Consider the following 27,749-nt stretch of genomic DNA (forward strand, 5'->3'; position numbering starts at 1 on the left):
TATTAATACCTTCTATTCACTTTCTACTCTCAGGCACTCGCTCTGCAGGACTGTAGCCCCTACATAAGTATTCACATGGTCCCAACTTCCTTCTTTGTTCTAGCCCCAAGAACAAAAGGGCCTCGTGCTCCCGCTCCATGCACACTCCGCCCTCCCTGGTTCTCCCTACCCCCGTTCCAGTGTCGGAGCCCCTCCGAAGACGGCCCAAACCTCCAACCATCCCACGAGTCTCCACCTTCCCCACCTCTGATCCCATCTCAGGCTCGCGAACCTCGGGTTCGGCTCAGTCTCCGGGGTGTGCAGTGGAGCGGGCACCCGGGCGGGGGGAGGCGGGGAGTCGCAGGGCAGGGCTGGGGGAATGCTGCCTGGGGACCCATAAATCTAGGTATCATCTGGATAGGCCAGGGCAGCTCAGCTGGGGCGGCCTGGGCCAACGGTCAAGAGAAGAGCCCTGGTCCAGCTTTCCAAATTGGCGGCAACAGGTGGACCGGGCGCCGGGGGACCGGGGGGTGGGGTGGGTAAGATCCCCGGAGCTCCGGGGGCGGGTCCTGCTGCCTCGACGCTTCCCCATTGGGCGCTGAGCACGTCAGTGCTGCGACCTTTATGTAACATGTCCTTCCGCCACGGAATGTAGTCCGCCTCTAAACGGCAACCTGCCCGCCCGTTCCGCCCCCTCAGCACTCCTGCTGAAGGTGACTGTACCCGGCGAGGACGCAGAGGGGCGGGGCCCCGCGAGCTGGGAACCAGGATTGGGTGGGGGGCGGGGCGGCGGAGGGATTGCGGCGGCCCTTTAGCTGGGATAACCTTGAGGCTGAGATAGCTGATCCCCGCACTGGAGCGACGCGCTGCGAGCCTTCAGACCTCCCAGTGGTAGCAGCGCATCCCGAGCCGGACGACGTCGGAGGTGAGCTTGGGGAGAGATTGGGCCATCCGTCCCCACCGGGGCTCCGTCGCCCCTGCCAGTGCGGAATCCTGGCCCGCCTGCGCACTCAGTGTGGCGCAGGATCCGTGGCATCTTGGATTCACCCGGTTGGGGTCTGAAGAGACGAGAAAGGGTGCTCGCGCCTAGGGCCTCCTCTTCAGAGCCCCCAGCTCCTGCTTCTTCCGAAGGCAGATGGGTCAGCCAGCCCCATTTCTGTCCCAGTCCCTAACCTTCCCCCACCCCCAGTCTGGTCCCATCCTCCCCTCTCTTTATTTCCCTCTTCTGTCTGGTCCCATCCTCGTCTTCCTCCCCTTATTCTCTCCTAATCTGATCCTTTTCTCCCTCAGTCTCCCCCCCCCACCACGCTCGTCTCCTCCCCTTCACCCTTAATACTCGCTTCTCGTCTTCATTCTGTCCGTGTCCCCCTCATTCTGATGCTTTCTTTGTAACCTCTCCTTGAAACTCCTTCTTTAGCTTCGCTCCCCCGTCCCTCCTCCATTCGGATTCTGTCCCCTCCTCGTACCTACCCCCATTCATGCCCTGGCTCCCGCCCCTCCCCCTCCTCTCTAGTCACGTTCGCTCCACCGCATCCCTCTTCTTTGCAGCCTCCTTCTCGCCACCCGCGTCCTCGCCCCTCCCCCTCTGTTCTGGTCACGTCCGCCTGCTCTCCCGCCCCCCCGCCCCTCGGTCTCCCATCTCAGTCCTGTCCCCTTCTCCATCAGAGTTCCCCAGTCTCGGGCTCTCCTGCAGCCCCGGGCCCGCGTCCCGGCGTCACCGCCCGAAGTGCAGTGGTCTGCGGATGGGCGGGCTGGCTCGCGTGCGGCGGGGAGATGCAGCGGCGGCCCGGGGCGCAGCTAGAGGGTTACGTAACTCTTGGTCTTCCCCGCTGCCGAGGAAGAAAGGGTGGCTGCCCTGTGGTGGCGCGTTCCTGTTTTGTGCCGCCTTGAATACGATGGGGCGGCCGCAGGGCTGCTCTTGCTCCTAGGAGGTTACTGGGCTCCATCCCGCCAAGGCGGGGCTGCACGTAGCGGCCCGGCACCCGCCCTGCAGAGCCCCGCCCCGCGGGATCGCGGACCACTGACCTTCGGGCCCGTTACCGGCCAAGCACCATCTCTGGCCCGACAAGCCTCCGCATGCTACTCAGAGGCCTCCTTGCGTTCGAGCCACTCACCTGGCTCCCCGCCTCTGCTTCATGTTACTTAACAGATGCGGCTGATTGTAGAGCGCAGAGGCCACGGGTTGGGGTGGGAGCAGGTTATGGGGAGAGTAGAAAAACGTCAAGAGCTTGTGTGCCACGTGCCTGCATTCACTCAATAAAAACTCGTGTGTAAAGAGCTGTTTTGGGGAGCGGCGTGGACACCAGGATGGCTAAAATGGTTATAGCCCACGGAACTCACCGTCTAATTAGGGAAAGAACATGAAAGTTATCAGTGGTAAGTGCTGTGAGGAAAGTACACACTTCCTGCTGGGGGTTGAGGGGAGGAGGCCTCACACTGGGTTTGAAGAAGCAGGAAAGCACCTTCCAGTCTGAAGGTTATTTAAAGACCCAGTAATGGAAAGGCGTCCCTTGGCTTCTTATCTGTGTCCTTGAAGCCCAGGACACTGATCCTCCTCTGCACAAATCGGCCTGATAGTTGAGGTCCGGGCATGATTGACAGAGGCATTGGGAAGTCGGAAACAGGCTTTTTCTAGGTCAGGTTTAACTCATTGACATACTGACATGAGTAACGGTGGGAGTTCAGCCTCTGGATCTGTTTCCCATGTGTAACTTGTAACATTTTTCCTCTTGATTGTTGAAAGGATTGGTTGATATATACACACCTACATGGATATATGTTGAATACTCAGTGCAGTGTCTAATCTCAGGTGAGATGCCTCCAAATGTATTCTTTTGGTCACTGAGCGCAATTACTTAAATCGTAATTGAGTGCAAGGGCTCCTCTTCTGTCTGCCATCTCCAAACCACATACTCATAGTTAATCTTTGGGAATCAGGCTCTCTAAATAGCAGACATCTCCTGGAAACCAGTCCCCTCCAAGGTCCTGGTACAGTGTTTACAGAGTAACTAATAATGTTACTCTTCAACTCTCCACTTGCTAACAGGGGCTCTTTGGTCCTCTAGACAAAGGAAGGCAGGAGGGGGGATAATTTGCAGCCTTTGGTGTTTGGCTACAAGAGTAGAAACAAACTTGGAACCCCAAGACTGAAATCTTCACCTGTTCCATTCCCACCCACTCTTGGTAGGGTTCTGGGATTTGCTCAGCCGGCTGGTTAAGTGTGAGGTTAGGATTAGAGGCAAAGGACAGTAGCTCCTTGTTGGCCGTAATGAGGGTGTGGCCACTCCCTGGGGTAGAGAGGAGGGCCTAGGTCAGGACTCTGCAGCATTGTTAGCAAATAATTTGCCCTCAGGTTGCCTGAGGATGCTGTTGGGAATGCAGTGGGCTGTTCTGAGGGGAAGAATATGTAACCCATCACCAGGTCTGTGTGTGTAGGTGGGGGAGGCTTTGAGGAAGAGGACTCAACCTTTGAATTTATCTGCTTTTAAGAGAACTCTCTTCATTGGGTGAGTGGGGAAACTGCATTGTGGTCTTTGCCGGCTTAAAAAGTCCCCTCTCCCCTTTCAGTGAGTCAAATAATGAAGCATGCATTTCCCCCAGTTAAAAGTGTCTCAACTAAGTGACAGATGGTTGGTGGAGGTCCCCAGGCTCTCTGTACTGCGCTTAGGTGCAGCATGGCAGAGCCTCATGCCCAGGTGATAACAGTCTGCACACCTATATTTCTGAGCCTCGTGCAGTGGGCATGGCAACCATTTTGGGAATACGGGTTGTAGTGGACATGAATAATGATGACTTAAAGAATGTCCTTGAACTCATTTCTGAGTTACTGGACTTGAGCCTAAGTATATGGACATTAGTCTTCTGTCTAGGGCAGCTGCTCTCACTTTAAGCACTGCATTAGAAGTAAATAATTTTAGTGTTGAATTCACAGTTTAGCCAAGAGCATTATTGGGTCTTTAAGAATTGCAGCCCCAGTGATTTGGCAAGTTTGGTAGCTGTTACTCCAGACAGAGCTAGCACCTTACGGGAGGTGCTTCTGTGCTTTGAGTATTGTGACATTAATGTGGGGTCACAGGAAAAGCCATTTTATTTCTTAAAGCTGTTTATTAATGTCGAGGCAGTGGAAGAAATAAGGAAATGGTTGAGAGCAGGAAGGTAGAAAAAAAATGCAACTCTTGATTACAAACTTGCACTACAGGGTTTTTTATTTTTCTTCAGCTTTCATGAAGGCACGCCAGGGTGTGTTATTTTGGATAAGAGCTAAGACTGAGGTGAAGGTAGGGGGAGATGACTCATTTGACATTATCTTTATTTCTGAATCATTCAAACTATCCACAGTCAAACCCCAGTTAACTGGTACACCGCAAGACTGAGTTGTCCATGGGAGCAGAGTTTTCTTGCAACCCTGTTGAGGATCTTGTGAAATATGTGATTTATTTCGTGAATGGTCTTATAGGACCTTGAGTCATCACTTTAAGCATCAATTCTGATACAAATAGGAATAGAACAAAATGAAGACCATTCTTTTTTCTTCTTCTTCTTCTTTAACCACAAGCCATCCTTACTTAGACTAGATAAATGAATAGGCTGATTATTTGGGGCTTTGTTAAAGAAGCTGTTTTGGGAAGGTGAGCCAGCCTGGGTGGTCAGGCAGCCTCTGCTCTACCTTTTGTCCTCCTGCTATTACTGCTCTTCTTAGGAGGGGAGGTTGGCAGGGCCACCAAGTGGTGCAGCCCCGCCCTTGCAGCCGTTTTTCCTTCATTGGTTTGTGCTGGTCTGCACGTAGGAGGGAGAGCCAGCCTGCAGTACTTCTGGTGGCCTCTGCGACTCACCTCTCCCAGTTCTTTCTATAGGCAAAACTCCTGGGGAACTGTAAGCCTCTCTTTCCTGACGCCAGCAAGCTGTGTTTGGAGGTCAGATAAGGGCTTTAGTGGAGGAGATGCCAAGACGAGATATGATAGGGCAGAGGTTGCTGGTTATAGCATTTCAGAGTATGGACCAGCTCAGCTGATGCAGTTTAAGAAAAAAAAACATTCTCTGAAAGGAGTCCCAGCCCTTCCAAACATTTAATCAACCAACAGATAACATTTATTTAACTTTAGACAACTGGTATCTGTCCTATCTCAGGTGATGAGTGCAAAATAATTACTCAGTCAGCTGAGTCAGTCATGGTATATGAGACAAAGTCGTACATATTTTGGAGGAGTGCTGGAGTTTTGATCTAGTTGAGGCAGGGAAATGAAGACTTGGTAAACAAAACTATCCTGATACCTGATATCTCTCTTTTGTTATTACATTAGAGAGCAGATTAACAAATGTCACCCATCAGATGGGCAAACATTTTAAGAGTCTGACAGTATCAAGTGTTGACAAATGTGTGGGAAGGCAAGAAATCACTTTACTGGTTGGTTGTAAGTAGATATAACCACTTTGGAGAGCAATTCAGCACTATTTAGTAAAATAGAAAATAAACATACCCTGTGGCCCAGGAATTGATCTCTGGTTATAGAAGCTCACACCTGCACAAGGAGACATGTCCTAGGAGAGTTGTTATAAGTATTGATTAATGAGGAAGAATTTGGTTTAATGGGGAAATGACCAGCCAGTAAGGGAATACATAAATGGTCTAGTTATGCACTGGACTAGTATAGCAGTTCAAATGAATTAACTAGATCTGTGTACCAACTAGATAGATCTTAAATGTGCTGGAAAAGCAAGTTGTTTGATGATGCCTTACAGTATATTACTTAGGGTACTTTAGAAGACAGCAATATCATAGGGTTCAGTATAGATACAGACACCCTTAAATGAACTAGAAGGATACAAAATTCATGACACTGGTTGGGTATCAAAGTTCATGATGGGATGTGGAAGGGTTGGAGGGACCTAGGAATGGACCTGTATATAATGATAAATTTTTGTTTTAGGTCTAAAGAAAATCTGGATTTATTTTTTTAACTTTTGGCTGCACTTCACAGCTTGTTTGCCTGCACTTCACAGCTTGTTTGCCTGCACCGCACAGCTTGCGGGGTCTTAGTTCCCCAACTAAGGATTGAACCCAAGCCCTTGGCAGTGAAAGTGCAGAGTGCTAACCACTGGACTGCCAGGGAATTCCCTGGATAAATATTAATGGTCAGTTCTGGGTGGTAAAAATACAGATGTTAATATTTCTTTCTTTAGTTCAAAACAAAATAAAATAGCAAACCTATGATGGTTACTGCAGGAAGACCAGGTATACTAACTAGGTCAGTGCTCTGGGAGAGCTGGCACTGCCCTTCCTCCTTTCACTCCCCCCTTCTTCTCCCTGCAGCTGTGATACAGGGCAGCTCTTCCTTTAAATGCTGAGCCAGTGCCTCCCTTTGCTGAGGCCGTCACCCATCCTGGTGTTGTACCTGGCTTGCAAAGGCCCTAAATCTGTGTCCCAGGTTCCTTGCTGCTTCCAGAGTGTAAATATCGTGCCCTGAGGCATTGCCTCATAATTTTAAGCCTAGTAAGGAACACAACACAGCTAAAGGTTCATCTAAACTTCCTCCTTCAGACTGAACCAGTTCTATTCTCTGAGCATCTGTGATCAAATCCTCGGCATCTGAGATGGTAGTGGATTCTCTGTCGGGACTTCCTGCCCTGGAGTTGAGTGGTCCTTTTGCGGGGTAGGCTCATTTAATATCAGCTTTTGTGCCCTATTGCACACTCGGATTTGAAATAGGACCTTGGGCTCCTGCTTATAATGTTTGTCACTTAGTTCTAGCCCTGAATAAAAGAGAAGGGAATTTTACTTGAACCTACAGGTGGGTTCATTTTGTTTTGTGTAACCTGGTGACACCAGACTTTGCTTTCTGTTATTGGGCCTTCTGAGGGTAGAATGGACTTAATATAACTCCCATCTCTTAGCTAAAAACTGCTTGTCCTCGCCCCACTCCATATGCAAATACACTGTTGTCATTACTCTAACTGTATATGAGGATGAACAGCCATTCACTTCAGACCTTATTAGGTTCTGTGGCTGGCCCAGCACCCATTTTGATCTTCTTGTTACCATAGTCAGATTAGGGCCAGTCTTGGGAATTACATTTTTCTGCTCCATCATCTAGGAACAGAGCTCCTAGAGAGCAGGCTGGCCTGAATGCCTTGTCCAACACATTGTGATGCAAACTTTCTAACGGATGTTGGTGTTCTGAAGATTTGGGAATCAGACCTTCATGCTGGCTTGTAGACTTAAGAGGTGCAGGTAGCAAATGGATGTCAGAGCGAGAAACACAATCATAGGTACCAGGTGCCATCATTATTGAGTTAGTCTGTATGGTGAGATTGGCATCAGAGCAAAAATTGGTGCAGGGAGCCCTGGCTGGTTAAATAAAGATTTTATGCAGATGCGGGCTCATAGGTCAGGCTGGTTTACTAGGGCAGAATGATGTGGGCTTTTGTGAAAGCTAGAATTGGTGGAGTGAAGCATGATTCTTTCCCAGGGCAACCTGCCAACAGTACTGACACTAAGTGGTGCTGGGTATTTTTTCTTCTATGATTTTCACCCTCAGGTTTCTGAAGAGTGACCAAAGAATTGTGTCTGGCATAAACAGAACTATAGCTTTAAAGAGCCAGGAGCCACTTGAGAAAGGCAAGGTGGGAGTAGGGCCCCCTGGGGCTGAGCTGTGACTGTGCCTGCTCCGTCCTTTCTGCCCACACACAATAAGGCCTCTGATGTCTCGTTTCTCACAGAGGAGAAATGGCTCTGAGGAAGGTCCTACAGCAGGAGCTCAGGCTCAAGAATAAGGCTCCCATACCTGGGCACAGCATTTGCTGCCATCAGTGGCTATGCTGGGCTCCCACGGCTGGCTGGAGGTTGCCTCTGCATGTCTGTGCCTCCTGCAGAGGAGGGTGCTGTAGTGAGTCAGACTGGCATGAGCTGGCCGCGTCTGCTGGCAGGCACCGTGCAGACAGCCAGCTGGAGGGAGGGCAGCTCTTCCCAGAGGCCCGCCCTGAGAAACCACCGCTGAGGCTGCTGTCCAGGGGCTGGGGGAGAGTCCAGAGTGTGTTTTAGGTAGGATGGGCAGCTTGTGCTCCGGAGAAGAGGCTCATTGGGCAGGAGAGCCCTGACCCTCCCTGCAAGGGAGGCTCCGGGGCAGAGCCTGAGGGGATAGAAAACTAGTTGGTGACCTGGGCATGAGACATGAAGTCCCTAGTTTGGTAGAGGGCTTTAAGGACGTGGTGAGATCTTGTAGGAATATGGACTTGCTGACAAGCCAGCTCTTTTGGATTGCTGGTGTGCAAATGCACTCAAACAAAATTTCACTTGTTATTTTTGTACCTAGTAACCTGGGTAAGCAAAAGATCAGAGCTTGCAGACCTCAGATTTTTTTTTTTTAATATTTATTTATTTATGGTTATGTTGGATCTTCGTTTCTGTGCAAGGGCTTTCTCCAGTTGCGGCACGCGGGGGCCACTCTTCATCGCGGTGCGCGGGCCTCTCACTATTGCGGCCTCTCTTGTTGCAGAGCACAGGCTCCAGACGCGCAGCCTCAGTAGTTGTGGCTCACGGGCCTAGTTGCTCCGCGGCACATGGGATCCTCCCAGACCAGGCTCGAACCTTTGTCCCCTGAATTGTCAGGCAGATTCTCAACCACTACGCCACCAGGGAAGCCCTCAGATTTAATTTGAGATGGTGAAATAGGGTTAGTGTTTGACCCCAGTATAATTGTATCTGCTAATAGCATCTCCTGTCCTTGAGGCAGCCCTTCTGTACCAGAATATCCTTGTCACAAAGATTTTGCTCTGATGCTTGAGGACAGACTAAACAAGAAAAGAATTTTGTTGGATTTGGGCATGTGACTAACAGGTTTTTTGGCACAGAGTAGTCCTATGGACCATATTAACCTTGTTTTTTTTTTTTGCACTTTGAGATTCTGAATAGATCAAGGTTGACTTTTTTTTTTTTTTTTGGCTGTGCTGTGTGGCTTGCAGGATCTTAGTTCCCCAACCAGGGATTGAACCCAGGCCCAGCAGTGAAAGTGCCAAGTTGTAACCACTGGACCACCAGGGAATTCCCAAGGTTGACCTTCTTAGGTCAGTGAAACTATCCTGCAGTGCATTTGTGATCTAGGGCCTAAGATGCATTATCCCACCTCTACTGTGTTTATTCCTGAAGTGCCTAGAGCAGCAGTTGAATAATGGAACGGGGAGCTTCACATTTGTTTTAATTCCAACACTTTTACCAGGATGCTTTTAAATATATCATGTTCAGAAGAGGTACATTTGTAATTTTTCTTATTATGAAAGTGTTTAGTATCAGTAAATTTTTTAGTAAGGAGAAGAAAGAAATTTGCAATTTGCTGTAATCCTACCACCCAGATAACATGTTGATAATATTTTGTTAGATATCCTTCCAGTCCTGTTATGTATGTTTAATTTATTGCCCCTTCCTGCGCCCCCCCCGCCCCCCCCGACAAAGAAAAGGGAGAGGGACCAGGTTCTTGTATAGAATAGTGAAATGTTAGTAAACCAAGGTTTAAAGAGACTTTAAAGGAAGGCAATCTTTGGGATGTTAGAGGAGGGGATAAAGCATCGCAAAGGAGCCATTAAGAACTGTCTTACCTGCGAATTTTCTGTTACCAGTTTCTTGGTATTTTCTTGGGTGGCTTCTGTGTTTTCACTTATAACATGAATCTCTAGGAACAGCTACTACCTACTACTACCTGGATACCTGGTTCTTAAGGTAATTTCTCCATTACCCCAAAGAGCTTTAGGTGCACTCAGCTTTTACCTTAATCCTTGTACAGTTCTGCAGGGCAAGCCTTTCTCAGCTCCGAGCAGTCTTTGCAGGTGGGACCAAGGAGCCACCCTGAGCCAAAAAAAGAGCATTATGTCACTGGAAGCCCAAGCCCAGAGAACACGATAATCAGTGGCCCCAGCCGGATCTTTGCAAGGAGACCCTAATGTCTCAGGTCTGGAGAAGATCCAATTGATGATTTTTTTTTTTTGCGGTACGCGGGCCTCTCACTGTTGTGGCCTCTCCCGTTGCGGAGCACAGGCTCCCGACGCGCAGGCTCAGCAGCCATGGCTCACGGGCCCAGCCGCTCCACGGCATGTGGGAGCTTCCCACACCGGGGCGCGAACCCTCATCCCCTGCATCGGCAGGCGGACTCTCAACCACTGCGCCACCAGGGAAGCCCCAACTGATGATTTTTTTTTTTTTTTTTTTTTTTTTTGCGGTACGCGGGCCTCTCACTGTTGTGGCCTCTCCCGTTGCGGAGCACAGGCTCCCGACGCGCAGGCTCAGCAGCCATGGCTCACGGGCCCAGCCGCTCCACGGCATGTGGGAGCTTCCCACACCGGGGCGCGAACCCTCATCCCCTGCATCGGCAGGCGGACTCTCAACCACTGCGCCACCAGGGAAGCCCGCAACTGATGATTTTTAAGAAGAGTCGGGTTAGTCACTTCAACCCACTCATTGAGATCACAGTACAGTCCTCGCACTGGATGACTCCCTTTGCCTGGAGGCCACAGCAAGGCCTGTGTGTTCCAGTTGCCTTGGTGTGCCACCAGGCACCATCTCTTCAATAATGTTCCTTTAACAGCCAGACTCACCTAAGCCCAGGTGCTCTGGAGCGATATACACCCTACTTCAACCGTGAGTGCAGGTAAAGGGACCCTGGTTGCCCAGGCCGTGTTGTCAGGAATTCAAAAATTCCTCGGATTTTGTGGGGAAAGGGACATAGGTATAACTTTGATTTTGACAAAGAGGCATTAAGATACTCTGAAGCATCATTCAGTAAACAACTGGAATAACCCCAAGTACTTGGTGCTAAGGGATACAAAACCAAATAGGTCACGGAGGAGAGGATGTTTTCATTTTGGTACCTGGTATGTTGTAGGGAGTTAGGAAACACATACTGAGAGGAACAGTAATATATGCCATGTGGAATAGTTAGCTGGTATCTTATTTTCTCGTTTTTAAATATTTAGTTTCTGTAGCTGGGGACTTGTAGCCATCAGTTTTCAATAGCTTACAGGAAATTCACTCACAACTGGTCGCAAAGCTTCTTGGGCTTTTCTGGACTTCTCGAGGGTGGCAGAGATGGGTTTAGATGCATGCTTTGTTTGAGCCCCGCAGAGAGGCCACAGAGTCGGGGATGGAGGAGGAGACAGAGTAAGGGTTACATGTATGGGGTGCCTTGATTTGGAGCCCTGAGATTTAGGAGGCGGTGGGACAAGGCGAAAGAAGGGCTTGTTCCTGAGCCTGGGCTGAAGCACTTAGGCGAAGGATTTGAGAAGGAATAACCCTTGGTCTGAAAACTTGAGGAAAGGAATGGCATTCTGATAGGCATGTCAGGCTTCTGGCTCACATCCTTCCCTGATGGTTCTTGAAACACTGCTTGGAAGCTTCTCAAGTCTCTGTCTGTAATCAGCTAACTAACCGGCTGAGTGAGTTTAGTTGTAAAGTCAGTAATGAAGAAAAGCAAAGGTCGGGGGCAGTTGTGCCCGTGGTCAGGATTGTGACCTGGGCTGATTAATTACCTGGAACCGATGGTCTTTGTCACTGCGGGTGGTGTACTTGTCAGTCTTAGAAAGGGAATTGGGTGGTGCATTAGAAGATCAGCTGGGGGAAGGATTTGACAAGCATTAATTTCTTCATAGTGCAACTCTCCTGTTAATGTAATTGTAATAATTTTAGAGCCAGACTGGTACCATTATGGTTATCCTTGGTTTGATGCAAATTGCTTTGCATGTCCTAAAGTCCTTCTGACCAAAAGTACCATATGTAATTTTTAGGTACAGATTCCTGGGATGAAAGATTTTGCATTCAGGGTTCTGGTTGAACTTTGCTTCCTGTCCAGGGACTGGTTTTTATTGCTTGTCAGTGGGCTGGGACCTACTCTCCAGCCTAGGATGAATTGAGTAATGGACTTACGTTGTCCTGTGGGTTAGAACTAGGAGGACTGCCTGGATAGTGGTTGTCTCTATGACCAGGAGAGTCACTTTGGGTTTGGGTGGGGATTGTTAAGAGGCAGTGTGGGTGCCCCTCCCCATAGCAGATGTTTGTAGCTTTGAGACAGCTTTTCATATAAAGATCTAGATTCACCAAGGTACTAAACTAGGGGTGAGTTTTTATATCCCTGGAAGATTGGTTGCAACTTCCTTTAGAGGAAGCTCCTGCAGTGCATGTAAAATGATGTTATTTTTATAGGATTAGCAGGGAAGTTGTTGAGGTAGATATTAGCCCAGTGTAAGGCAGGTGTGCTTACAGTGGATGCCTGGGCCGTACACGTGTTGGGTATGTGGTTTTAACTTGTTCTTTGAGGTCTTTTCCACTTGCTCACAATAACGTGAGCCCGTGGCCTGACTTGAGGAGCACCCACACAGCCAGAGCATGGCGGGGCTTCTTGTGGCTTCTGAACAAAGTGTGCTTGTTGAGTTAATGTGTAAGCAGGAAACAGCTTCCTGTGCCAAGCTGTATATTATAGCCGCCTCAGGCTTCTCACACTGATTACTCTCTCTTCAGCTCCCCTGGACCCAAGACCTCAGAAGCCATGTCGAAGACCCATAGTGATGCCGGGACTGCCTTCATTCAGACCCAGCAGCTGCACGCGGCCATGGCTGACACATTCCTGGAGCACATGTGCCGCCTGGACATTGACTCGCCGCCCATCACGGCCCGGAACACCGGCATCATCTGCACCATTGGTGAGTGGAGGGGGGGTGCCCCCTCCCCCTGAAACATGGGCTTCCTGAGACAGTGACCTTTCCTCTCCTGAAAAGACTAAATAAATGTGGCAGACCTGGGTACTGAGCAAGATGCTACAGAGATTCTTATGAGAACTGGTCAGAGGAGTTTGCAATAAAGAATTCTTATGCTTTCTGCATTCTGCTAAAGGTAAAATTTAGAGGGTATCTTCCTTAGCAGAGCATCTCAGAGACCTAGGGAAGGATCTTTTTGACATGCTCTGTACAACCAGAATTCTGTAGTTGGACATCTGTCTGGGTTTCAGGGAGAGCATAGAGGGCTGGCCAAGACTTGCCTAGGCTTTCCTAATTAGATGGAGCCTGTAGAATTTGAAGGAAATGGGAGATGTCCTTCTAAATCAAGAAAGTAGGCTAGCACAGTAATAGTCATGTGTATGTTTTTTAAAGAATTTTGAATTATTTGGGGGAAAAATTATCAAGAGTTCTTTAAATTGAAGCAAACTTAGTGTTATTCCTCCTTTGGATAATTAACACTTAATGACTTTAAAACTTTTTTTTTTTTTTAAAACTAGGCCCAGCTTCCCGATCAGTGGAGATGCTGAAGGAGATGATTAAGTCTGGAATGAACGTGGCTCGTTTGAACTTTTCTCATGGAACTCATGAGGTGTGCCTCGGCTGGGTAGTTTGGCCACTGGGGCAGCTTGTAGGAAATGGGGTGGGGATTTCGTGTTCATTTAGCCAGGGTGGACTGGGCAAGAAAGTGTGGGTTTTACAGCCAACGGGAAGATTGTCTTCACCAGCCCATCCCTACTTCCTTTTCCCCGTCTCCTGCCATCTCAAGTGGCCAGGTCTCCTCAAGCAAAGAAGACCTACTTTGTAATTGGCCCTGGTTCTCCCCAACACCTGTGCTCCATTAGCCCTCACCAAGGAAAGTGTGCAAGGGTTCTCCTGGAAACTCCTCTAACCCATGGAGCTTGACACTCCTGCCCCAGGGTTTCTGTAACAGCTCATAACTGCAGTGACGAACCAGTAAGTTACCCTGCAGGTTATTCTGGCCTAGTTTAGACCCAAGATAAACTGGGCAGGTCCAGGAGAAGGGTTTCCATTATTGCAAGTGAAGACTGGGTCTAATGCACTAACACTGTCTGGCATGTAATACCTACCTAATCAGCATTGTGTTCCCAGCCTGTCCCTTCCCAGGGATTTTGGTACATTAAAATAAAATAAAGTCAGCATACTTCCCCAACAGTCCGGTAGGAGTGTCTTAGTGCTGGGGCTGTTGATGAGCTGACCTGACTCGTTGGACCTTACCCAGGGACTAGGTGGCAGCTATTGGGAAGTGCTCCATTCGTGCTTCTGTTCCCAAGATCAGAACAAACTCATTTTGAGGTGTGTGGGACCTGCCTGAGGGACAGTGCCTAACCTTCAGGTTCAACCACAGGCCATGGGATTTCATCCTGGTATTAACAGAGGAGGAATGGGTGAGGTAAACTTTCCCTCCTCTTGACCTCTGTATTTCCTGTTCAGGATAAAGAAAATGCTACCCTGTAAGGTCAGGAGGTGAGGGGTTGCCCTCTGGCATTTGGAAGTTGGTGTTCAGTTTCAGCTAAAAATAAAGCCTCAGGAAGTGCAGTCTAAGAGGTGAATCCCTCCTTTCTGGAAACATGAGAATCTTCATTGTAGGTTTTCTAACCCATGTTCCATAAACAGTTTATGGCCTGGCAGGTATCCGGCCTCCAAATATCATGAGGGCCTGACCAAGTTTAGATGAACTGGGCTCAGCAGGCACCCTGGGCAGGTTAAGACATCCATGGATGACATTCTGTAATTTTCCAAAGGCAGGGCGTCCTCGGCAGGAGTCGCTAGGCATTCCTGCAAGTGTTAGCTTAGTCCGAAGAGAGAACTAAAGACATCACTGAACGTCAGTTCACAACTGATCCCTACTGCTGGCCTGTGCCAGGGTCTCCTGTGTGCAGGGGGAGTAGCAGAAATAGATTTTAAGAAGTTGACCTTTAACTAGGCTTTATGGCCTCTTCCATCCAGTAAAATAATACCACACAGCTCTGAAATGGCAAGGGCGAGTGGTATCTGCCCCTGCGGGAGCGGGGCTAACTCAGAAATTTTGTTTTTTTTTAAACTACAAGAGGCATTTGGAGATTATCTGTGCTTTAACTTGTCTTCCCAGATTAGAGTTGGGATTAAAAAACAAAACAAAACACCCAAGTCCATCTTGTGGGTTTAATTTGAGGTTTTTGACCAGGAAAAAACTGTGTGGTCTCTGGGATCAGGGTTTTGGAAACTGATCTGAAATTGTTCTAATGTTAATTATATGATGTAACAGTCTTAGTTTGATGAGTGGCTGGGACATGCTTTACCAGCTCTTGACAATTTTAAATACTCTTCTAAGCAGAGCGTTGGAATTGCTTTTTCTCCCTCACTCTGACAGAGGGACATCCACATCCACACGTCTGCATCTGATCTTTTGGTTTTGTTGTTGTTGCATCTGATCTTTTGACAGCTTTGCCACAGTGTCTCTAGCCCCCACTTTTGGCAGTTCTCTTGGGCAAGATGTGTTCTTACTGAATGTGGTTCTATAATGCCATGTTGGCCAGAAATGCTGCCTTTTTTTTTTGCGGTACGCGGGTCTCTCACTGTTGTGGCCTCTCCCGTTGCGGAGCACAGGCTTAGCGGCCATGGCTCATGGGCCCAGCCGCTCCGCGGCATGTGGGATCTTCCTGGACCGGGGCACGAACCCGTGTGCCCTGAATCGGCAGGCGGACTCTCAACCACTGCGCCACCAGGGAAGCCCGAAATACTGCCTTTTAAGCAACATACACTTAGAACCTTCCACAAGGACAGCGTTGATGGATGAAACAAGTTTACCCATCCCTTCCCACCTCCTGTTGTCAGGTGCTGCTCTCCTGGACAGAGGTGATTGAAGGACGAGGCCCACAAAGTGCTGAGTTGGGAGCCTCTGTTACTAGCAATGCCATATTGATAGCACGAAGAACTTTTGACGTCTTGGCTCTGAGTCCCTTTTTAGTCAAACAGGAATGGCAAATGGAAAAAGAGAAAGGGCTTCAGAGGCGAGATTGAAGCCAGGATTTGTTGCAAGTGAGAAATGGCAAAGGTCAATTAGTTCAGAGAAAGGCATATTCCCACCTCTCCCTGTTCCACTTCCGTTTCTAATCAGACTGCAGGAAGTGATTGTCAGAACCAGGCCTGCATGACCTTAGCAGTGAGTTATTTAGCTTGGGCCACCGTTAGCTTAAATAAATAACTGAGTTTGAATTGCAGTTGTAATCAGTAGAGGAAAAGCTCAAAATTACCAAATCTATCAGTCTGACAGTGATGGCCGGATCAGTATTATCCAGATACAAGTCCTAGGTTTTTTACCCCAGTCATCTGCTTTATTTGCTGAGGGCATTTGATGAATCCTAGAAGGGGAGAAAGGAGACAAGCCTCTTTTCTGTTGACATGTCTTGCCACCAAAATGTAAATATTCCGAAGTTCCTAAGATTTGCCCTTAGAGTGAGTAAGGGCTGTGGTACAAGTGGGTAGAGGCCAAGGAGGTTGACATAAGCCGGTAGAGGATGCTCGGGGAGTGGGCAGCGTGAGGGTATACGCTGGAGGCAGAGGTCTAGAACACCCACAGCTCTTTCCTGAGTGATCAGCTTCAGTGCCGGTCCTAGATCTTAGTGTGTGGGAGGACGCTTATCATCACCCCTCCTTCCCCCCAGTACCACAGAGAGACCATCAAGAACGTGCGTGAAGCCACGGAAAGCTTTGCTTCCGACCCTATTCTCTACCGGCCGGTGGCTGTGGCTCTGGACACTAAAGGACCCGAGATCCGAACCGGGCTCATCAAAGGCGTGAGTATCCTGGGGAGAAGCTGGAGGAAGGCGCAGGGGACCCCAGAGACATCCTCAGCAGTCTGTCCCGGCCAGAAGCCACGTTTCTCAGAGTTTAGGTCTATAAATGAGAGTTTTATCCGTCACTGTAAGAGGTCTTGATTTCATCTACTTCGCTAAGAAACAATACTAGAAAGGAACCTCTTTTACACTCCAAACTTACTTCCAAGTCTCTCTAACTTGGGGGAGCAATTTCTTTGTCTCTTTTCCCCTATCATTAAATAGTATAACTAAAATATTCTAGGTTTCTCTTGGGTTATTTCCTTGAAATATACTAAGTTAGACAGTCTGATTATTTCTTTCCAAAGGAAAAGGCTTTATTGTTATTTGCAGCTGAGATTTCCTCCTTGTTCCCTAGAGGAAAGGGCTTGTCTTCTCCCGCTAGGAGGGCCTGGCTTCTTTGGACTTGTGGTTTACTGTCTTGTCTGTAGAGCGGCACCGCCGAGGTGGAGCTGAAGAAGGGAGCTACACTCAAGATCACCCTGGATAACGCCTACATGGAAAAGTGTGACGAGAACACTCTGTGGCTGGACTACAAGAACATCTGCAAGGTGGTGGATGTGGGCAGCAAGATCTACGTGGATGACGGCCTTATTTCTCTGCAGGTGAAGCAGAAAGGTACGTACGCGGGAGTTAGGGTCTAATTGTCTAAAACCAGCTCCCGTCTCTTAAGTTTCTCTGGCAGAAGATAGCTTATTTGGCTGGCAGTGAGATTGGGTCTCTGTATTCTCAGAAATTCCTTTTATAATAAACTCCTAGCCTCAAAAACAGATTTCACTCCAACTTAATTGAGCTCTTGGGGAGGAGATGAGAAGGTTTCTTTTTTTCTTTCTTTTTTTTTTTTGGCTTTGCGGTGCAGCTTGTGGGATCTTAGTTCCCCAACCAGGGATCGAACCTGGGCTGTCTGCCGTGAAAGCGTGGAGTCCTAACCACTGGACTGCCAGAGAATTCCCGAGATTTCTTTTTTACTCATTCTCACTACTGTAGGCTTTCTGCTTCCCTCCTGCATCCCCTCAGTAGGATACATAGAAGACTCCAGTGTGCCTGGGAATGAGAGCTAACATTTAAGTGCCAGGCACTATTCTGAGCATCTTACATGATAATTTGTTTGAATTTTAAAACCATCTTAGGAGTAGATATTATTATCCCTATTTACCTGAGGCACAGAGCGGTTAATTGACTTGCCCACGGTTACACAGTTAGTGGAGTTGGGATGTGAACCCTGGCAGTGTGGCTCCAGCACCCACCATGTGCTATTTCCCAGTTCTCTGTACTGGGGAGAGCCTGCTTCCTGGTGAGGACGCTTTTGCCCCTGTGGCTCTGCCTCTCGTACTTACTCCATTTCACACAGGTCCTGACTTCCTGGTGACGGAGGTGGAGAACGGTGGCTCCTTGGGCAGCAAGAAGGGTGTGAACCTACCCGGGGCTGCTGTGGACCTGCCTGCCGTCTCAGAAAAGGACATCCAGGATCTGAAGTTTGGGGTAGAGCAGGATGTGGATATGGTGTTCGCGTCTTTCATCCGCAAGGCGTCTGATGTCCATGCAGTCAGGAAGGTCCTGGGAGAGAAAGGAAAGAATATCAAGATAATCAGCAAAATCGAGAATCACGAGGGAGTTCGGAGGTAAGTGCACCCGACTGTCCCTGCCCCCTTCAGCCCCAGCCCAGCTCTGAAGAGTATGATATATCCTGTGAATCAGAATATCCTACGAGGGGGAGTGGAAGGCATTGGTATTTCAAGGAAAAAAAACTTCCCAGGTGATTGGGGTGCCAGCATCTTGACGTTGTTCCATGAGCCCAGGGACCAGCATTGGAGAGGACAGGGTCACTGCTCCCAGGCTCAGGAGCCATTGTGCTGTGCTCCTGACACTGCCTGTGTTTGCTGGAATTGTGGACCACCAAGGGGGAAGACAGCAGGCTCTCAGGAAGGGACTCCCTCCCTTGGGAGCCCTGTGGAAGCCTCAGGGCCTGGTGTTGACACTGACGTGTGTGGCCTCCTTGTCTTGCCTTAGAAAGCAGCCGGCTTGGTGATCGGGCCAGCTCTGGCATGGTATCTGCTTCTGAGGGGAAAGCATGCCGTCCTCTTCCAGGGGCACATTGTCCCAGCGCAGGTCCACCACCTCCCTAGTGCTTACCAGATAGGGCCATATGAGTAAGGCCAGCTGGGTGACATCTGTTCCTCTTTGTTTCCCTACTAGAACCCAGCACTGCTGACACCCCACACCTACTTGTGGGGATTAGGTGTGTGCTTGGGAAGAGTGGGGGGAGCAGTCATCCTGTTGTGACCTTTCCATCCTTAGCTTTGTGTCGATGTCCTTTGTACCGGGAAATTTGGGGTCCTCCCTGTGCCATCCTGATAAGCCATGGGTGCTTGCTGACCTTGGCTCCAGGCCAGGCAAAGCCATATTCTCATGCTTTCAGCAAGTTGGAGGGGGCCCCCTGAAGGAGCAGCCCTCAAGTGTCCTTGGCTGGGAGAGGCCACGGACCTTTGTGTCAGGAGCAGTCAGCCGCCTTGGGTTCCCTTTCTGCCCTGGAAGTGCCAACTGGAATGAAGATGGTAGAGAGACACCTTAAGAGGGGCCTCATAAGATGCAGATGGAGAGGAAATGAGTCCATAGGACTTTGGAGGAGACCTCGTCCCCTCCCCTTTCCCCCAGTGATGTGTCCATACTGGTGCCAAAGAAGCCCAACAAGCAGAACTGTTGGCCCCCTTTGGGGGACTGGAGTAGCTGAAACACCCCACCACCTCCATGCATCCATCATGATGTCGTGGGTAGTTGTCCTGGTGCAAGGACGGCTAAGTCAGAGAAATCCAGGAAAACTTCCTTTGCGTCACCTTACTTGTGGCCTCTGTTCCATATAACCTCTCTCTCTTTCCAACTTCCCTGTCAGGTTTGATGAGATCCTGGAAGCCAGTGATGGGATCATGGTGGCGCGTGGTGATCTAGGCATTGAGATTCCTGCAGAGAAGGTCTTCCTTGCTCAGAAGATGGTGATTGGGCGGTGCAACCGAGCTGGGAAGCCTGTCATCTGTGCCACGCAGGTATGTGCCTCTTCCCGAGTTTGCATCCTTGCACAGGAAAGCTTTGGAGGCTACCCGGTCTCTTCGCATGGACCCTGCCCCATGTTACAGACAGACAGACAGACACACACACACGTATCCTCCCCCCTATCCCACCACCCCTCCCCTGCCCCCATGCACCTACACGGAGCTGTACTCTGTGCACATACACACGATCCAGGGGGTCAGTTTGTGTCTGAAGACAGCCCAGGCCACGTCTCACGAATATCCCATCCCCTCCCAGATGCTGGAGAGCATGATCAAGAAGCCTCGCCCCACTCGGGCTGAGGGCAGTGACGTGGCCAATGCAGTCCTGGATGGAGCCGACTGCATCATGCTGTCTGGAGAGACGGCCAAAGGGGACTACCCGCTGGAAGCTGTGCGCATGCAACACCTGGTGAGTTCTCGGGGCCCGCCCATTGCCCTGGCTGGGGCTGGGATGGAGGTGAACTCTGGCACAGAGCGACACCTTTTAGGCTTCTGCGCCCACGATCTTTTATTATCCTCCAAGTTACAAGCAGAATGAGGAGGTGTGTGCTGGGGGCGTGGAGGTGTCTTGTTTTTTTTCTGTTCTGCCTTCCTGCCCACACCCGTCTCCTAGTTCCTTCTGTTCTGGAGGCGGCCACCTTCATCAGCCATAGCACAGTTCACCCCTGTCTGCAGGACTGTGAAGCCTTCCCTTGGCTCAAGTACTGGGATATCTGTACCTCTTCCTCTGGACAGCCTAGAGGACCTGAGTACCTCTGCCCTGTTCTGGGAAAGGCCAAGAGCTCCTGCTCGCAGCTGTCCTGTCTGGCTTCCATTTTGATTCCCCACCTGTCCCCAGCCAGGTGCCTCCCCGACGGGGGCCTCTGGGCCTGCACTGGAGGCTGTTGCCTGCACTGACTTGGCTGCAGGCTGGCCTTGCATGGTGCCTGCAGCAGAGCCTGCTTTGCTGAGCTGTTGCACTCGCCCTAGACTAAAAAGTGGGGTTTAAGTGATGGGTGGCAGGCCCACAAATAGAAACAGGTGGAAGGCTGGCTGATCCCGCCTGGCCCTGGGGTGAGAGCATCTGGAGGAGCCCTGGAGGCCACTCCTCTTTCTCCTGTGGGAGCTAGCTTTTCAAGGGTCTCCCGCTCTGCCATGTCCCACAGCCTGGCTGCTCCTGCTCTAGAGCTTACTGAAGAGTTAACACAGGATGGGTCATCAGGCCTGGGAAAACGAGTGTTGCAAATGAACTTTCACAACAGCCCTAGGTCGCTGTTGATAATGTATAGCTCAGTGAACTTGCCTCCTACCCTGAAACAGTGTTTCTTTAACCTTCCTATTCGCTTTCCAGCCAACAAAGGACCCCAAGCCCTTTGTGTGACACCCCCTCCCCTGCATTCCCGCAAATTTAAAACAATCCCCCAAAAAGAACGTCTGGACTAGATAATCGTCCTTTCCTCCTTCATTTTCTATGTGATTATTAGGCTTAGATGACTTCCAGAGAAGACATGAGAGTTATATTAAATACTTTTTCAGGCATAAAACAAGACATCTTGACTACTGATGTTTTCTGGTCTGTCCTTGGCACCCTGGGTGGATTTGCCCGTAATGAAATTGGTAGAGACCAATCCCTGTCCCTGGCACAGCTGTGTTTCCTGGCTGATATGCCACCCTGTGTGTGTGACATGATTGCTGTCACAGATGCTCATGCACTATGGGCTCATGGTCATTCTCACAACTGCCCCAGTGGTGAGTGCTTCCTCTCTCCTGGGGGACAGTGGACCTTGAACCTCTCCCCTCTAGAGTGGCTGCCATTGTGTTTATGGGTCTCCACACATCATCCCTTCTCTATAACTGCCTTGCTTAGTTGTGTGGCCCCATTGTCTCCGAGGTGCGAGAGTGACCTTGACCTGATTTATGGAACCATGAAACCACATAGACTGTAGGGACTTTCATGTCTGTACCAAATTTAACCTCTCAAGGCCTTATTTATGAAATGAATTAGATGGGATATATTTAATTATAGCCTTAGTGTTAAATTTCACTACTATTATTAAATGTCTGTTAAGTCCTTGTGTAGATTGACGTAATCTCCATAACCTCAGTGAGATAGATGTCACCCCATTTTATAGATGAGGGTACATGGTAATACAGCTTGAGTTTGGACCCAGATCTGCTGACTCTGAAGCTAATGTTCTCTCCTGCAACATGGTACTTGGTCTAGCAGGAGATCAAGACAGGTATCCATATGGGGCCTGTGCTGGGGTCACTTTCAAAGAACCAGACTCTGGGCTCTGAACCCATGTCTGTTTTTCCATACCCCAATCTTTCCTTTGAACAGACAGACACCTTAGAACTGCAAGACTGGGATTGCATGGCACTGCTCAGGAGATAAGTTATGGGGTCTGGGCCAGTTGGTACAGGCCTCTCCTGTCCATGTCACCAGTTAACACTGGCCAACAGCTTCCCCTCTTACCTGTCCACTGCTTTCTCCTTTATCTCACTGATGCAGTTGATGTCCCTTAACTAAGGGCTAGGCAGTACCAGGTATGGTTCTCCTTCCTGTTCATGTTTCCTGTCCTTCTGGGCTGCATGCATTCCATTCTTGCAGGAAGAAAACCGTTAACCTAGCAAATTCTGTCACTCATCTTCTTATCCTGTCAAATTAATGAGGTGGTATTACTGATTCTTCCCTCACCCATCATTCTCTAAGACGCTGGTAATTGCATTATAACCCTCTAAAGCTTAAATTTTCTTCCTAATTCTTGGTGTTATCTGAGCCAGGTGGTCTGTAAATAACTCAGTGGCTTTCTCATGGGTGTTTTAATCATTTGATTTAATTAAATGTCTTGTTAAACTTACCTGCGTGTTTTCACAGGCACCTTTCTCTTCACATGGCTACTCCTCCTGACGGCAAAGCTCGCCAATTTTCCACCTGCCTGCTTAGAACGCGGTCAAGCCGCGTGACGTTGGCTTTGTCTGACCTCAGTTTTCCAGCACTGCTCAGTGTGCTTGCACGGCATGCCATTGGACAGGCTGGTAGCATCCCTGTGTCCGAAGCCAAGCAAGCACTCCATGTGTGCATGGAGGCCAGGCATGAAGCCTGGTAGTAACCACCAGACAGCCATGTGAGGAGGGAGGCCTGTTCCTTCCTGTGAGCTGTGTTCATGAGGCAGCGTGGTCAAGTCCTGCCAGGGAGCTGTGTAGGCCCGGGAGCCCCGGGGGCCCAGCCTCTGCATGTTTCCATGCCCAGGCACTAGAGCCTGCCACCATATTATCTCCCTCCACCTCCACCGCCAATCAGAAAGTCCTTCCAAGATCAATAGATCCTTCCAGAACGGAAGAATCAATTTCCCCTCGGTTGGAGGGGAAGCAGTAGCAGTTGATGTTTGAAATCCTCCACACATCCCTAAGCGGGCCTTCATCACCCTGCCTCTTCGCATCTGCCTGAAGGACAGACTTAGCCAATTAACCTAAGGTACCTTCCCCTCTTCCTTGCCTCCCCTCCCCCTAAACCTTACAGATAGCTCGTGAGGCTGAGGCAGCCATGTTCCACCTCAAGCTGTTTGAAGAACTTGCGCGAGCCTCAAGTCGCTCCACAGACCTCATGGAAGCCATGGCCATGGGCAGCGTGGAGGCTTCTTATAAGTGTTTAGCGGCAGCTTTGATAGTTCTGACGGAGTCTGGCAGGTAGGGCCCTGAGGGCAGGTAACTTCCAGCTATTCTAGAAGACAGCCAGGGCCCAGCCCTGCACCTGGGGCCCGCACTCAGGACCTCTCCTCTCACCTGCAGGAAGCTAGCCAGGGAGTCAGGGCAGGCCAGGACTGCAGGGTCCTTCAGCTCGGCAGGCACAGCGACGTCACAGGCGCCTGGTGAAGGGCTGGTTCCTGCGAGTCTGGATCTCGCTTAGCTCAGAGCCTCCAGTGATTGGGCTCTTCTTGGCCTCTGCACCCAGGGACATGCTCCTCACCAGCTGTCTGTGCGACTCTTCCCCTCCCTCTCCCGTGTGACACGGCTCTGACAAAGCTCTGTCCCCCTCTCGTCCCTCTGGACCGGTGTTGACCCTCCCTAGATTGCCCGTGAGGCAGAGGCTGCCATCTACCATTTGCAATTATTTGAGGAACTCCGCCGCCTGTCGCCCATTACCAGTGACCCCACCGAAGCCGCCGCCGTGGGTGCCGTGGAGGCGTCCTTCAAGTGCTGCAGTGGGGCCATAATCGTCCTCACCAAGTCTGGCAGGTAGGAGGTGGCAGCGGCTCCCTGGGAACGCCCAGCTCGGCAGCACCTTTCCTTGGGGGTCCTGGGAGCAGTGCACTAAACAGTGCTCAGATGGCACCAAGCCAAGGTAAGACCCCCTCAGCCTGTGCCCGGGACCCTGCAGGGACAGAGCTCCCCTGGCCCCGTGGCCAGGCTCTGGGAGCGAGCAGAACCCCTGCCCTGGGCCTGAAGGACAGGATCCCAGGCAGCACTCATAGGCGTGTCAGACCATTTGGGTCCAAAGCAAGTTTATACCCTCACGATGAACTAGAGACTTAATTACATAGACAGACAGACTGATGACAAATGGTTGATATTTAAAAGCTGTTTTTCTCAAAAAGTAAAGGGTAACCAGTTTTGCTTATTCTAGTTGCTGTGTGCTCTTTAAAAAGTTCAGTGTGGAAAATTAGTGCTGTTTGCTGACATGCTATTTGGTTGGTGCACCCATCCCATCGGTCTTTGAGTCCCAAAGGCAAGTGGGTGCTGCCCAGGAAAGGTCAGCGTGGTGTGTTGCTGGCACTTGGGCCGTGCATCCAGGCTGAGGCCTCTGCTCGGCCTCAGGCTCGGGGTCCCTTCCAGATCACTAGGCTGTTGTGCTTCCCTCCCTGGGTCTGGGGTGTGCTCCTCCTCCACAGGGCAGCTAGGGTTTCCTGGAGGAGGCGGGTGGAGAGGAGCAGACAGGCAGCCCCACGCACCAAGGAGCAGCAGGTGGGACTGCCTTTAGGACTAGGACACACGATGTGTGCAGATTCCCTCAGCAGAGGGCTCAGGATGAAAAGCTCCCACCATTTGGGTTGACCTTTGTGAAAAAGTCCAGCCTTTGCTCCTTGGCTATTTTTAACTCCAGGCTTCTGGGATTTCACTCTCAGTGAGTCCTGGCTTTAGCGCTTGCTGCCCTCTGAAAGCCTTGTATGGAGGCCAGGCCTTAACGCAGGGCGCCCTCTGCTGTGACATGGCTTAAGTTTCCCTGACACCTGTTGAGTAGTCCTCACAGCTTGCCTTCCAGGCCCCAGTTCCCCCTGCAGGCCCCTCCACCTCCCGAGGCACATCTGCAGCCACACGTGTACAGTGTCAGTGCTGAAGGAAGCACCTGGCGCTGGGGCTGTACAGGGGTCCCCTCCCCTCCAGAGGCCTTCACAGGCAGAGCCTCCCCCACTGACACTCCCATCCCCTGGTCTTGCCTCCTGGGTAGCCACCTGTATTTCTAAGCCTCACTTAGATACTCAGGTTTGACTGTGGGGCTCTACAGCCCAGTTGGTGGGACTGTTTCAGGGACCCAGGGGGTTACGTGGAGTCAGGAGAGGGCACAGCAATAGGGAAGACTTGCGTTGTAGATTCCAAGGGGGACTGGTGGGCTCTGCTCCTGTTTTCTTGCAAATGTCAAGAGTCAGGTGCTATTCCCATGTTGCTTGGCTTGTAGCTGCTGCCAAGTACGGGCCATGTGGGGTAAGTGGGGGAAACTGACCTTGCTGGGTCGGCATGACCCTGGGGCCCTGGCCTGTTGGGAGCGGGGTAGGGCAGATGGGTAGCATAGCTATGAAGAAGAATTATGTGCTGTGTAAGATACAGGATGATGAGCCACCCCAGTCTTGGCAGCAGATGTTGAAATGGCCAGAGAGCCTCAGGCTGGCATAGGGAGTTGGATTAGAGGGTGAGTTGTTGCTGAAGGCCCTGAGGAGCTTCCTGGGACACTGTTTAACAGTCTTGTCTGCCTGTCCCCCATCTCAGGTCTGCACACCAGGTGTCCAGATATCGCCCCCGGGCCCCCATCATTGCTGTGACCCGGAATCACCAGACAGCTCGCCAGGCCCACCTGTACCGCGGCATCTTCCCTGTGGTGTGTAAGGACCCAGTGCAGGAGGCCTGGGCTGAGGACGTGGACCTCCGGGTGAACTTGGCCATGAATGTTGGTGCGTGGCTGGGAGCAAGGGCTAGAGGTGGAGGGGTGGAGAAGAGAAGGTGCCTGAGCCACTGGTCTCTCTGAGACCCTATAGAAAGGGGAACATGTTGGCCTTTGGGTGCAAGAGCCCTAGCTGTCCTCACTGGGAATGTTCTCTGAATCCTTCATCCCATTCCCTGGAGTCCTGGGCTGAGCCCAGGAGGGAAGAGGGGCCTTTGAGTTGTGGAGCTGAGCACCCCAGGTTCTCTCCTCACTCTCTTCCAGTCTAGGATCCAAAGCAAAGGATCCTCGATAATCGGGGTTGTCCATTCTTTGGCATCTGCTCATCATTGAGGTTTTTCATAAAATTAGCCAGAGCTCCTACACTTGGAGCCAGCACATGTACAAATTATGTATTCATATGGTCTTTGTCCCAGTATAAGAGTAGGATATCATGTGATGAGAGGAAGCAGCTAGCTGTTACCTTGGGCTGGGCTCTCCACCCTCTAGAGTAGAAAATGAATGATGTCTAAAGGTCCCTGCCAACTCTGCCATCTGAGCCATACGGATATATCAAGGCTTCCCTCATCCCCTTTGCCTGGGCTGTGAGGCTAGCGCCACCTTGTGGTGTAAGGGAGTAAAGGCCCGTCAGCCCTGCTTAGCTTCTTCCGACTGTGGGGCAGTCTCCCAGGTGCATACCTTCTTCGCTTGATTCTTCACTCACCAGCCCCTCTTCTCTTCCTCCAGGCAAGGCCCGAGGCTTCTTCAAGAAGGGAGATGTCGTCATTGTGCTGACCGGGTGGCGCCCTGGTTCTGGCTTCACCAACACCATGCGTGTAGTTCCTGTGCCGTGATGGGCCCCGGAGCCCCTCCTCCAGCCCCTGTCCCATCCCCCTTCCCCAACCCATCCATTAGGCCAGCAATGCTTGTAGTGCTCACTTGGGGCTGTGGTGTGGCACTGGTGGGCTGGGACGCCAGGGAAGAAGATTAATGCCTCTGTGAAACACGGCTGTTTTTAAGACCCTGCTTGGGTGGGGTAGTTCAGAGCTGGGCCACCCGTCATGTGGCCCCATCCAATCAAGGGACGAAGGAGGGGTGCAGGCAGGACTGGAGGCCCCAGAGCTTCACATAGAGGGCAACAGCTCCTGCTTCTCTTCCTTTGTGTACTCGATTCAGTTCCTGTAGAAAATGGATACCCAGAGAACTCCCAGCCCTGGCGTGGGATCAGGAGATAGTCGGCTAAGAGTAGGGGCCTTAGGGAATAGGGCAGAGGTTCCAGTTTAAGCAGACTCTGGCCCTGGCCCTTACTTGATTCTCCAGCCCCCTCAGCCTCCCTCACTCCCACCTTGTGCACTGTGCACTTCTGTTCCTTCACTCCACTCGACTGTTGCTGCAGACAAGCACTCCACCCTCCACCTTCCATTTCCCTCACTACTGCAGCCGCCTCCAGGCCTGTTGCTATAGAGCCTACCTGTATGTCAATAAACAACAGCTGAAGCACCTGTTTCCTCTCTTTTCTGATGGGGGGGCCGGTGGTTGAACCCTGCCCTCCGAGTAGGGTGAAAATGGCAAGAGCCCTGTGGCTCCTGGTGAGTACTCCTGTGTAACAACTCAGGCCACCTGCCATCCTGTTCCCTGGGGTGCAGAGGTGCTGGGGAAGCAGTCGCTGACTGTCTTGAGAATATAGGTTACCCTTTTCAGCACCCTGGGGTCTAAAAGCTCCTGCAGCTGGGGAAATTTTAACAGCTTATTTGGACCAAAGATTGGAGAAGGCAGCAACAAGGCCCCCTCCCTCCTGCTCATGGGTAAACCAGGAGTGAAGTGGCCCTTGTCCTGCCCCTCCGCCTTAGGTCTTCCTGCAGTAGAGGCCCTTGATATGAGACCCAAGTTCTGCTCCCAGTTTCCAGAATATTTGTGGAGCCCTGGGCTCCCTTTGTGCCCCTTCTGTTTTCCAGTGTCCTCTCTCCATGACAGAGCAGGGTCAAGGAAGGGGGAGAGGGTTGGGAATGGAACTAAATC

General features: G+C 50.7%; 1 protein-coding gene across 2 annotated transcripts; it reads left to right on the forward strand.

Moving 5' to 3' along the window:
- The first annotated feature begins 682 nt into the window (after nucleotides 1-682).
- Nucleotides 683-27,232, forward strand: PKM (pyruvate kinase M1/2). Of its 2 annotated transcripts, none has more exons than XM_024761712.1 (11): nucleotides 683-904; nucleotides 12,476-12,657; nucleotides 13,230-13,321; nucleotides 16,398-16,529; nucleotides 17,000-17,186; nucleotides 17,920-18,190; nucleotides 19,459-19,609; nucleotides 19,872-20,024; nucleotides 23,667-23,833; nucleotides 25,580-25,761; nucleotides 26,478-27,232. In XM_024761712.1, exons 2-11 carry the CDS (start codon nucleotides 12,504-12,506, stop codon nucleotides 26,582-26,584), a joined length of 1,596 nt encoding a protein of 531 aa, XP_024617480.1. In that variant the 5' UTR covers nucleotides 683-904; nucleotides 12,476-12,503; the 3' UTR covers nucleotides 26,585-27,232. The 2 variants fall into 2 exon arrangements, with proteins under 2 accessions (XP_024617480.1, XP_024617481.1); XM_024761713.1 differs by lacking the exon at nucleotides 23,667-23,833 and adding an exon at nucleotides 23,118-23,284 and having other exon boundaries at nucleotides 756-904.
- The last annotated feature ends 517 nt before the right edge of the window (nucleotides 27,233-27,749 follow it).

This window comes from Neophocaena asiaeorientalis, unplaced genomic scaffold (genome assembly GCF_003031525.2).
Source record: "Neophocaena asiaeorientalis asiaeorientalis breed wild unplaced genomic scaffold, Neophocaena_asiaeorientalis_V1.1 scaffold54, whole genome shotgun sequence".
In the NCBI taxonomy this organism is placed as follows: Eukaryota; Metazoa; Chordata; class Mammalia; order Artiodactyla; family Phocoenidae; genus Neophocaena; species Neophocaena asiaeorientalis.

Bases quoted from the DNA above. Each gene is read 5' to 3' on its own strand.
- PKM (XM_024761712.1), top strand. From the start codon at position 12,504: ATGTCGAAGACCCATAGTGATGCCGGGACTGCCTTCATTCAGACCCAG. The intron at 12,658-13,229 runs GTGAGTGGAGGG...TTTTAAAACTAG, and splicing joins CGGCATCATCTGCACCATTG to GCCCAGCTTCCCGATCAGTG. The intron at 19,610-19,871 runs GTATGTGCCTCT...ATCCCCTCCCAG, and splicing joins CTGTCATCTGTGCCACGCAG to ATGCTGGAGAGCATGATCAA.